The sequence below is a fragment of the Apostichopus japonicus genome, chromosome 13 (assembly GCF_037975245.1).
Source record: "Apostichopus japonicus isolate 1M-3 chromosome 13, ASM3797524v1, whole genome shotgun sequence".
In the NCBI taxonomy this organism is placed as follows: Eukaryota; Metazoa; Echinodermata; class Holothuroidea; order Aspidochirotida; family Stichopodidae; genus Apostichopus; species Apostichopus japonicus.
The window spans coordinates 7,370,485-7,382,915 of NC_092573.1; the positions used below are offsets into that span (position 1 = coordinate 7,370,485).

Here is a 12,431-nt window from a genome sequence, read left to right on the forward strand (position 1 = left end):
AGCTATCACCAGTTTCATCACCGCATTCAATACCAGTTTCACGTTACGTTGTTTACATGTGACTCCCATCAATGGTCCACTGAACATCAAGCCTTACTTCATGGCTAAATTAGAACAATATCTTCATTGGTACTACAACTCCAGTTAAATACGGTTGGCTTTCTTCGTTCCATTTACTTAACAAATGTGGGTAAAAGCGTCTAACGTTGGAACTTCATCACACTACGCTACATTTTATGTTTATCGAACTGGTACTGTTCTAGATGAGCCATTATTAATTTGCGTTGTAACTAGTTACGCGAAATATAAATACTGTAACTACCGCCAATGACAGGCGTGGCCATTGGCATTTCACTTAAGCCTAGGTTTTTTTTCTTCAAATGTGCATATATGTTTATGTCTGGTAATAAATATAATTGTGGAATTCTTTTGTGAATGAATATCTCCCTACCACTAACTCCATTCCCCTTGCACCATGCATCTGAAATTAATATGTGTATAGCCTCCTTTGTTCTGATGCACAAGAAACATGAGAATGGTTAGGAAGACTTTGCCAGGGTATGTTTGAACTTCATTTTTCGTAACAAGAAAATAACAGCAGAGGTCAATTAAGCAACTAAGGCCTCATAAAATATACATATCTACTGACTAAAGATGGTCTTGACCTTGATCGCAATTAATATCACATTGTTCTTTCAGTGTATCATGGTAACATTAATGAAGAATAAATAATTATTTATTGGTTGAATTGAATTAGATTACTTAGTTGATCAATTTTCCCCCCATTTATTAGATCCAGATGAACAATGTTAAGAGGTAGAAAAGAAATATCAAGGTAAGCGTGCACTTTTTCACCGTATACAGAATTTAACAAAATTACAGGTATACTGAGAATTGCTCAACATTTGGTATTCGAACTTTGGTTCAAAGTTTTCTGTAAAGTTCTATTATCTGCACTCATGATATAGTTCTTAGCAATCCACTCAATACCTATAGGAGTATCATAGTTGTCTTACTTCTAGAGAGCATGGTGGCCAATTGTCTAAGGCGTCGGACCTGTGATCCAAGGATTACTGGTTCGATTCCTGTCTAGTTCATTACGTTGTGTCCTTGGGGAAGACGCTTTATCTCAATTGCCTCTCTCCACCCAGGGGTTAATTAAATAGGGTACTAGTGAGGTAACTTGTCCTTGGGCGCAGTATACAACTGCAGCCGCCTGGAGGGATTGTCTCTGGGACAGGTTATCACTGACCATTGGTAATAAAACGTCTGTAAAGCGCTTTGAAACCTATCGCTGGTATAAAGTGCTATATAGTAAATCGAACATTATTATTTATTAATATTACTATATTGAAAGTCATCAGCATTGAGCCAAAATTATTTCCAGACTCTGTTCAAAGTGACTATTCAATGTTTCATTCACCTTACATAGGCCTACTCTGTGGAAGGAGTTTGTATAGAAATAATCATTACTTAACTATTTGGAATTTCTAGCATTCTTGGGGGCACTACTGATGACTTTTCAAAGCACCCTTATTGTTTGCAGTTTGTATTATGGTATGACATTTCATGTGTAATGGGTGTGATAGCTGTACACTCAATGTCACAGAAAGATGAAACTAGATTGTGAAATCCCGCAAGTGGCAATTTTCCATTAAAGATAGATTATTACAATTGCTATGTCAAACAATTTTTCCATATTTCTACAACAGGGAAGAGCATCAGGAAGTCACGGACCTTCACAATGGAAAGTCTGCCCAGTCTCTTAGTCTGGGAAAACTTGCAGTCTTCCTTGTGATATTCCGATGTCTTAATACTGTCTTGGTGCAAACATCATTTGTTCCTGATGAGTACTGGCAAAGTTTGGAAGTAGCTCACAAGACTACATTTGGATATCCTTAAAGAATAATTTTGATAAATGTTTTTGTTTATTATTTAATTCCCATTTCTTTATATCAATTTTGGTAAATGCGAAATGCGTTACGCGAAATATAAATACTGTAACTACCGCCAATGACAGGCGTGGCCATTGGCATTTCACTTAAGCCTAGGTTTTTTCTTCTTCAAATGTGCATATATGTTTATGTCTGGTAATAAAAATAATTGTGAAATTGTTTTATTAACCTCAGTTAGTGAATGGATATCTCCCTACCACTAACTCCATTCCCCTTGCACCATGCATCTGAAATTAATATTATATTATTCCCATTTCTTTATATCAATTTGGGCTCTTATAGTTCTATGATTCAACATGGACAAATTGGCAAGTGTCTAAAAAAATGTTGCCACAATCAACACTAAGGTCATCATGTTAACAGTGCCATGGTAACATGTAAAACATCCACATTGGAATGTTTGTCAAAGCCAATCATAAAATATGATTTGATTGAAACTTCATAGCCTCTATAAAATGACCTTTTGATGAGAAATTGGTATATTTTGAAATCAAGTAACTAAGTATGTGTGACTGTTTGTAATTTTATGATTCCTTAATGTAAAGTGTACCTATGGATATTTGACTTGGGAATGGGTCACTGGGTTACGAGGATTTACATATCCAGCCATGTTTACAGTGCTTTACAAGCTCCTTGATGTCTTTGGTATTGATCATCCATACTTGTTGGTAAGTAAATCCCTTATTTGCTGTATGTGTAATACTAATGAGTGATATTAATAATGTAAAGAAAGATGTGTTGTCAAATAGTTAATGTAGGACGTTAATGTAGGACATTATTGTTTTAAAGGTTTTGTCTCTATATATCTCTATAAAAATACTTGAGCACAAACTACACTTTGGATGAGTCATCATTCATTAATGTCCCACTGATGTAATCCTAACTCTTGGAATGAAAACTAATTAGTTTTAAAGTAAGCATTAACAATTATTGACAGATTAAGGCTTAGCAATCTTTTTTTCTTCAAGGTTTTGGGCAAAAAAAAATTCTTAAAGAATATTCCTTATGTGGACCTATCAAACAGCTGCTCAAATATATTGAACTTTGAGGTGGACAGAGGTTTAAACTTCTTTTAGTATTAATATATCTGTTTATTGAAAAATAAAAGGATAAAATGCCCTTGGCAGGGACTTGCTTCTTATTTTTTACCCATCTTGAATGAAATAATGCAGCTCTATGTTGATAGTTACCATCATAAATGTTTAGACATCTTATTTACCTGACTGTATACATGTAATTTCTGTTTGAAATCTTTCTGCAACTTGAGTTTGCAACAGCCTACTTTTAACTAAGGTATTTGTCTGTCCGTCACCAATCTTTGATTCCTCTTTATAGATTATTCTTCCTCGTCTCCTGCAAGGAATTTTCTCAGCTGGACAGGACATAGCATTATTTTTGTTATCATGGAAATTATTTGATCATCAATCAGCTTATTGGACGGTTTGTATAACATTCACTTCTGTAGTTCTATGAATCCTGTATCAAAATTTACATTAAACTTTATCACACCCTCCCCACCTCAGTCACCCCACCCACCCACCCCCACCCATCCCATCCCACCCCATCCATCCTCACCATAATCTACAGAAGCCAATTATATTATCCTGTTGTAAAGGCAATCGATAAAAGAATTGCTAATTTGTGTATGTATCCAGCTAGATACAGCTTACATATTTTAGACTACCTGAGAATTTAGTTATCATCTACCAATTATGGTTGAGTTTTTTTTTGAAACATTAAAATGTTGTTGTAGTTGTATGGAGATGCCATCTTCATAAAAAATAAACCTATGAAATGATTTGATGACCAAGATAACTTCAGTCTGATATTTTACAATCACCCTGTGTCATCTATCTCTATTTGTTTCCTTGACAACACAATGCAGTTGTTTTGTCATCTGACATCATGGTTCACATTCTACACGGCAACAAGGACTCTCACTAATACAATGGAAAGTATTTGTACAACTTTTGGATTACTGTTTTATCCATGGCCTAGTTCATTATCAAGGTAAGAAGCACAGCTGCATATATGAATATTCAACATCAAAAGTAGATGTGTTTAAGTTATTCAAGGTTCATGTTTGAGACAGGAGGAATTGTTGTTAATGACCAGTGCAGTATGGCGAAGATGTTATCTGGGAGGTTGTGGGTTTCAACTGTGGCTGGCAACAGTAAGGTGTACGTATGGTATGTGTGTATGGTGTGTAGGAACTGTACATATGTACGGTATGTGGATATAGCTCTCTAATCATATCTAATTTAGCTTTTTGTTTAATTATCAGAGTTTGGTTAATTTGCTAAACATTTGTATGGAAATGTATACATTACATTATATCCTGCCTATAATTCACTGATATACGTTTCTTAGTTTTCGGCAATCCCATTGACTTATCAATGAGTTTTGTAAATTGAACATTTTTGCATTTGTTTTCCAAAGTAGTATTGAAGGACCTTTTCAAATGTCCAATTTGTATTCAGTTTAAATATGATTTAATTATAAGTTTCTGGGAATACAAGATTACTTTTTATAAATTTTCTTCACACAGAGAACCAGGTAATGCCCGACTATGTGTACTATTTTCTGCGGTTTCTGTTGTGATGAGGCCTACAGCTGCTATAATTTGGTTTCCTCTTTATCTGTGGCATTTGATGCGAACCAATGAAAAGTCGAAAATGATCTTCACCATCTACGCTCCTATTGGGTATGTAAGTAACTCGGTATAATATTGAGGTGCACAAATGCAATGTAGATTGAGAATAACCGTCACATATAAAGTACTACAGACGTTAACTTTTAATTATCACTTTTCAACAGATTGGCTGTGCTCCTGATATCCATGGTGATTGATTACACATTTTATGGGAAGGTGAGATATTAACCACTTGTGCAAAACTAGATAAATCTGCATATTGTATTAATTTTAATATCATCTTTGTGTTGAATCTTTGACATTTTTGAATTATTGAAAAATAACTTGTGGTTCTTGGCCAGTTGAAATGTGAAACGAAAAACAATATCAGCTTTAACTTGTTACTTTCTATTCCCTTTCTCTCTAATCATACTCTTTTTTTCCCTTTTTTTTTTGACTGTTTGAGATCTGTGAATATGCTGTGCTAATGGTTGGTTTTTATCATCTCTGAAGTTAACTGCAGCAAGTTAAGGTACACAGTTGTGTAATGCTGACAGTGTATACTTATGTATTGTCTTAGTAAAGCCAGTAACTACCTTTTAAATTATTTAGGACAAGCAAAAAAAAAAGAAGAGACTGAAGCTAGAGTTTGAACAGAAGTTCAAGGTGAATTGAGTCAAGAGTATTCTTTTAGTTTCTTCTTTTTAACCGTACTAATGTGAGGAATGCTTTAATTATAGCAAGTATTCCTAAATATTTTACAACAAACAGGTTAATTCTTTCATAAAAAAAATACTGAAACTAGAGTTTGAACAGAAGTTGCACTCTTGTTAAAGGGTCAATAGTATTCTTTTATTTGCTTCTTTTCAACCTTACTGATGTGAGGAATGCTTTAATTGTAGCAAGTATTCCTGAATATTTTACAACAAACAGGTTAATTCTTTCATTCTTTGGACTGCTTTTACTCTCCTCTTTTCTTCCAACAGTTGGTGTTTGTTCAGTATAACTTTCTGGAGTTTAATGTTCTTCATGATATGGGTGAATTTTATGGATCTCACCCTTGGCATTGGTACATTACTCAAGGCTTACCTGCGATTCTCGGACCTCATCTACCTCTGGTGGTGCTGGGTGGCAGGGGTGATGCTCGGAGGTTGCTACCACTGGTGCTGCTGGTTCTATGGGTGGTTCTCTCTTACAGGTGAGATGGAGTCTCCTTGCCATTACTCACATAAAAAGACTGAAATGTATAGTATGTGATGAGCACAGTGATGATATGAAAACCCATCTTAAAACAACTTAATACAAAGATTCAATAGAAACAGCTGAATATGTATAAAGTGATGTTACTCCCGCACCAGTCAAATGTCCTTATCATTAAATATTAATTGATTAAAACTATAACACATGTGTAGAAACTTAAGGGTATCTGTCACAATTCAACACAAGGAGAATCACTCATTGATAAACCTATAGCAGCACTTCACATACATTTATCATTGCAAACTTCTTGGCATCAACTGTTATGGATATTAAATTACCAGCAAGTTTTCACCTCTTAGGGCAAGAAGGGGTCCTGCAATTCATTGAAATTGAAGTAGATTTTATAAACTGTGTCAGGAAAATAACTGATAGCATTTTACTTCCTTCACATGCTAGAAAGCTGCCTTAACTATGTAAACATTCCGCAGGTCCATGTGCTGATCAGTCTTTTTCCAATAAATTGATTATGGTGCCTTTTTGATGTTCTAATAAATTTAACTTCTGACATTCATAATTTCTTTATCCTACAGCTTCTTGAGTCATAAGGAGTTTCGTTTTATTTTGCCCGTTTTACCTATCTGTATGTTATTCTGTGGTAAGTGACTTTCTTCAGTTTTTAACACTTTTCATTATTATTTCAAGAATTCAGAAGTATCTCTTAATTCTTTTGATGAATTAATATATTTGAAAAGTCTTCAGCGTTTCAGTGTCTCACTTGTCATTTCTACCAACCAGTTTACTAAGCAAAGAGAGCTTTATTGACAAGTTACTCAAATTAATTTTTCATTGCAAAGAAACAATTGCACAATTTTGATTTTTTTTTTTCCAGATAACTGTTCTTAAAATTTGAAGAGAAAGTGTCTATTTATCTTCTTGTCTGTAGGATCCTTCCTGTCAAAATGCAAGCAAACTACAAAATATTTGCTGATCACATACCTCATTGTACTTAATCTACCTCTGGCTTTGTATACCGGACTATGGCATCAGCGAGGTACTATCGATGTTATGAGGTTTCTTCAAACTGAGTTATCTTCAAAGAGTGCTCCTGAAGACAGCTATTGTTTGTTTCTGATGCCATGCCATTCTACTCCTTTCTACAGGTAATTCAATTGTCATACACACTGTGTTGCTATAGTTACAGGTAGATACACACCCTGATATGTTGATAATGCTAAGTAATGTTTATAGTAAAATCGAAAATAATCACTCAAAGCTACCATCGTTAAAAGTGATTCATAATTTTCCAAATAATATATCTTTGTTCATTGTATTTGCTCTTTAAATACGTTAAATGATTGGATCCGGTTTGGATATTTGCTTATTACATAAAATTTAAACCACTGTGTACTATACACTATTATATGAGCATTGGCTGCATTATTTACAGAAATTGAAGAGTTATAGCATCTGAGCATTTGCCCATTTCTTTCTTTTCATGTAATGCACAAATAAGACATGCAGTAGTTAATTCAGTTGATATACATGCTGTTTGATGTACATGCTGTTTTTCATTGAAGTACCTAAAAAAAATTGTCCGCCAAACTTGTTACTTTTTCATTGATTGAATACCATTTCAATCTCTAATTCCAGTCATTTACATATCAATGCAAATTTGAGGTTCCTGATGTGTGAGCCTAATCTGGAGGAGATTCCAGGGTATACTGATGAATCTTCTGTATTCTACCAGAATCCTGAAGAGTGGTTGATGATTAATGATGTAACAAGAGATTATCCTGACTATGTAATCATGTTTGATGTCCTGACTGAGGTATGCATAATCATCTTAACACTAAAATTTATGACCCCCCTTCTTCTTGCCCCTCTCCTTCCTGCCCCTATCATTCCTGCCCCTATCCTACCTGCCCCATCCTTCTTACCCTCAAACCATTGAAAACACATTTTAAAGTTGGCAGCTATGATCATGTTTTTTTGTTTGTAACTGATGAATTATTTGTTTATTGTAATGCATCCTACTACTACAAAAATTGTTTACTTGCATTCTGATAGTCCACCCCTCCCCCTCCCCTCCTTCCAATTTGTTTTTGGGAGAAATATATTTGTCTCATGTACAACTCAATGTCAGGAAGTAAGTAGTGGCGTAACTACGGGGGGGGGGGGGGGGGGCACGTGCCCCCCACGACAAAGCCGTGACCCCCCAGGTGCCCCCCCAGAGGGAAATTGGCCCAACTTTTGACATTTTGATCACCAAACATCCCCCTTTCCAGGCAAGTCCAGCGCCGCAGCCCTTTACCCTCGCAAGTTGTAATCTATATACCTTCCCGAAGGGAGAGAAAAAGCCTTGTGTCTATGCTTATCTAGCATAGTGCCATCAGTTTTGAATTTTTTTTTGAAAACTTCCTCATGACTGAGTAGCCAAAGTGCCAAACGGCCGTGTTAATACAGCCAGTGTCCGATTGTCGTTGAAGTCCATCTCGTTGAAGAGTTGGTACTTTAGGTAAGCAGCATTTCCCCAAATATTCACAGAGAAGACCTAGTGCATGAACTGCACTCAGTAAAACGTCTATTACAACGCCGTGAAAAGGAAGGGCAAGAACCACCTCATTCATTGTTAGAGTTCGCCAACTACTTAAAACCATTTGAGGAGGCCTTCCGGGAGCTCTACAGACTTGCCAAAATTGCATTGGTTCTACCAGTAACATCCGCCGCATGCGAAAGGAGTTTTTCGACTCTAAAACTCATCAAAACTCTCGTCAGGAATTCCATGTCAAACAGCCGGTTGAGCCATCTGGCAGTACTTTCAATAGAGAGTCACCGTGTTGAGAAGTTAGATCTGGACTTGTTCGTGGACAAATTTGCGAACGGGCACAATAACAGGAGAATAGCTCTCATCTGATCTGAACAGTGTTCAGCTTGGTAGATTTATCACTGACATCGATAAGTCCTCCAGGGTGTGGTAACTAGTACAAATATAAAGCAGTTATGTTTGCTTTTAAACAGTTTTAACACTTAGCTTCATGCGTAGTTTAAAACAGGCAAGGGCGGCGGAACCGGGGGGGCACAGGGGGCACGTGCCCCCCCACTTTTCCTCAGATTAAAAATGTGCCCTTTTTCTATATAAAAATTTCTAAATAAGAAAAGAGTTTACAAAGGGAAACCCACGTCGAATGAAATATTTCGGGAAGTTTTAAATGTTTACTACAACAGGCGTAGGAGCCGAATTTGATTTGGGGGGGGGGGGGGGGCTGTAACGACTTGCCCGAAAAATATTACCAAAATTTTTCGCGCGCTACGCGCGCGTTCAACATCTTAATGTGCATATCATATAGGCATGCGTTGGTTATTACATCGCATGCCAATAACATACAATCATTTGCCGTGTTATAACCCTTTATAATGATTTCACCTTATTTTGTCGTTTTCCTTGTTTCCCAATTTGCACATTAGATACTGCAGTGCTAGTATGCATTGTTTCCTTGAGGGGGGGGGGGGTGGCGTTGATGGAGTGATGTGTATACGCAAATAAGATAATACAATAAGAGTTATGAAGGGTACTAAATATCAGGCTGCATCAGTCCAATCGAATTTCTGCAAAGTGCCCTTCGACGTCGGTGCCCCCCCAGATTAAAAGTGCTTCCGCCGCCCTTGAAAACAGGAGAATCCAAACAAAGAAATAAAAAGGATGTTCAGACTTTCGGAGATATGTACCAAATATTCATCCTGTCTGATTAGGAAATTACTAGTCTCATGTGAAAGTGAATGAACAAAACATTAAGACCATTGGTAATTTTTTAAAAGGTATTGTCTCTCCAGAGGGAATTGAAGTGCTAACGACGAATTTTGCACATGAATAACAGCAGGTTCGATTCTCGAAGAAGTGGGGAGGGGGGGGTACGTCATTGCGGTCACGGCACATAGAGTACAAAAACTCTATGGCCCCTACAGGCCCCCCCCCCCACCGATTGCAGGAAATGGGCCGTTTGATGTACACTGAAACTGATTATATATTGTGATCTCATGTTCTCAAAATATGAACTGTGAGAAATGTTTTCTGAGAAAAGCATTTTTCTAATTGCCGAAGAGGGATGACCACTCTTCGCAAAACTTTTTGCTAGGGAAATTTTTGACCCCCCAGGGAAAGTTTCTGACCCCCCATTGCCCCCCTGCTCGAAAAATCCTGGCTACGCCACTGGAAGTAAGTAAGAGGGAAAATAGTCCAGGAAAACAAAAAAATTTGTCCACTACTGATCTATAACCTTGCAGGTATAACCATCTCATTTGTTCTATTTTATTGTCTTTTCAGAAAGTGCAGTCTTTCTTGAAATCTGGGAGATACATTAAGGTATGCTGAGCCTTAGAGAAGATTTGTGATTTATGCTATCTACATAGTCTTCATTAAGTTTCCTTCTTCAATTTTAACAGCATTTAATGTTTAATAAATATACCTGTTAGCCTGGCTGGTTACTTCTGTCACTGTAAATGAAATTGTTTGCCATTATGGCTGGGAATGTTAGGCTGAAGATTGGAGATATGTGGGTGCTACCAGGAACATGAACTATGAGAGATTTTTCTGATTCAGTCTATAATACTACGCATGCAGTTTTGGAAGCGCTAGAGAATATTTAGATTGGTTAGCATTTATTTGATTGTATGGTAATGGATACTTGTATTATTGAACATTGACGGAAGGAAAATATTTATTCTTTGTAAAACTCTACAAAGGAAAATAATTTCAACAGCAATGGATACAACTTTTAGACAATATTGAGAATTCCTGCCCTGTCAAATACTATGTTGTGGTCCCTGAATAAGGTTAGTATTTTCAAAAATACAAGTACTTACTTCATTTGACATTGACAAACTATAAATGTCAGTTCTAAATCTAACTTTAATACTTCCCTCTCCACAGATTGCAGAATTCTTCCATACTCACTTTCCAGATGGAAGAGTTGGGGGTCATGTGGTTGTTTTTCACCAAACTGATCAGAGTGACATCAGATGATACATGTGAACGTTGGTTCTTAAACCAAGACACTGACTCCAGCCCCGAAACTGGCCCTCCTCTCAAAGCTTTGAGAGATGAGAATCTAAAGACGTGATTGCATTTCCAAACAAACAGCATGACAGTGATTTGAAAACTAAATTTAAAATGATAATCATGTGACAAGTTTGACTGTGAATGTATCCACTACAAGTTAAAAGTCTTTCAGGTGTTGTATGACTGTAGCAGTGCTGAAGCCAGATAGGGGATAGCTTCATTTGTACCACTCCCTCACACCTGTGGCGTGCACAGGATTTCAAAGGTGTGGGCCAAAAATAAATATGTCCCGACCGATTAAGGTAGGTGGCTGAATTTTTGTGGGAGAGGTGAGAGGAAATACTGAAGGGTGCTGCACTGGTTTATTGAAGCCAACACCCATATACTGGGGGGGGGGTCTGGTTTGATCCCCAGAAAAAGAAAAAAATTAGAAGTCAAATGGATCATTTTGAGGCATGTTTAGACTATAAATGAGGTCTACATAAGTAGCTCTAAAATAAAATTGTGCTAAATAATAAAAATAAACTCCAAATTTCCCTCAACTGATTTAGGTAGTGATCTTAATCTTTATGGGAGAGACAGAAATGGAGCACTTTATACAGGAGGGGAGTTACTGTGGTCCCCAACCCCACCCTCACTGTTGTGATTTTACCAACTGTAAGCGGAAATATTATCCTTTCATGACCTCAGCAGCCAAGATTATAGTGTTGATGTGATGAAGTGATTGCAAAACATGCAGATATGGTGACCTAATATGCATCAATCAATGAGAACTGCTGCTTGTCATAACTAAATATCACTTCTCACTTAACCAACCGGGCAGTGTTTAAAATGAGGTAGATGCACAATGACCATGTATGTATCGAGCCTGAACTGTGAATGGCTTAAGTCTTGATCTCTACATGCTAATAATGCTAGGCTATGTAACTAATTGGCCATGGAAGTAATGGATGTATGTACCCCGCCTCAACTGTCCATGGCTTAAGTCTTGATCTATACATGCTGATAATGCTAGGCTATGTAACTCTGTCAAGGAAGTAATGGATGTATGTACCAAGCCTCAACTGTGAATGGCTTTATTCTTGATCTGTACATGCTAATAATGCTAGGCTGTGTAACTCTTTCCTTGAAGTAATGGCATGAGAAATATAGCTGTAAATACAAAAAACTGCTCTCTGCAATCACTATTGAGTAATCTGTGCCATAGTGGTGGACTGCAAAAGATTCAATATACTGTATATCTGAGAAGATGTTTGTGTATTTTCTTGACTTGGTGTAAACATTGCTTATCCATACCAGCCTATCACCTTCCTCTCAGGAGAACATTGTTATTTAAGGGCTGTTTCGTTACACAAGTACCAGCTTATTATCCTTGATATGAAGGAGCCAATGAAAACAGGATGAAGGGTATTCCACTGTAGTATCTCTAGAACTCAAAAAGTTATTTTAAGATAACACAAGATCCAAACCTTAAAAAGCAAGATGTTATTTAATCATTTGATTTGGTTTCTTATTCCAGGTGCTTGAGCAAATGTTGTACCTATGTAATATGCTGCTTTACAGTAAACCACAAACAGCTGAAGGCAGT

General features: G+C 36.8%; 1 protein-coding gene across 3 annotated transcripts; it reads left to right on the plus strand.

The window, feature by feature from the left end:
• The first annotated feature begins 22 nt into the window (after positions 1-22).
• Positions 23-11,813, plus strand: LOC139978693 (GPI mannosyltransferase 3-like). 3 transcript variants are annotated; one of them, XM_071989104.1, is made up of 14 exons: positions 23-153; positions 794-835; positions 1,713-1,892; positions 2,506-2,623; positions 3,291-3,395; positions 3,841-3,965; positions 4,504-4,659; positions 4,773-4,824; positions 5,574-5,785; positions 6,378-6,442; positions 6,731-6,947; positions 7,438-7,615; positions 10,109-10,147; positions 10,715-11,813. In XM_071989104.1, exons 2-14 carry the CDS (start codon positions 807-809, stop codon positions 10,805-10,807), a joined length of 1,569 nt encoding a protein of 522 aa, XP_071845205.1. In that variant the 5' UTR covers positions 23-153; positions 794-806; the 3' UTR covers positions 10,808-11,813. The 3 variants fall into 3 exon arrangements, with proteins under 3 accessions (XP_071845205.1, XP_071845203.1, XP_071845206.1); XM_071989102.1 differs by having other exon boundaries at positions 41-186; XM_071989105.1 differs by having other exon boundaries at positions 99-251.
• Positions 11,814-12,431: the final 618 nt, after the last annotated feature.

Excerpts from the sequence above, each read along its gene's own strand:
- LOC139978693 (XM_071989104.1), top strand. The coding sequence starts at position 807 with ATGTTAAGAGGTAGAAAAGAAATATCAAG. Across the intron at positions 5,786-6,377 it reads TGGGTGGTTCTCTCTTACAG|CTTCTTGAGTCATAAGGAGT; the intron begins GTGAGATGGAGT and ends TTTATCCTACAG. Across the intron at positions 6,443-6,730 it reads TATCTGTATGTTATTCTGTG|GATCCTTCCTGTCAAAATGC; the intron begins GTAAGTGACTTT and ends TCTTGTCTGTAG.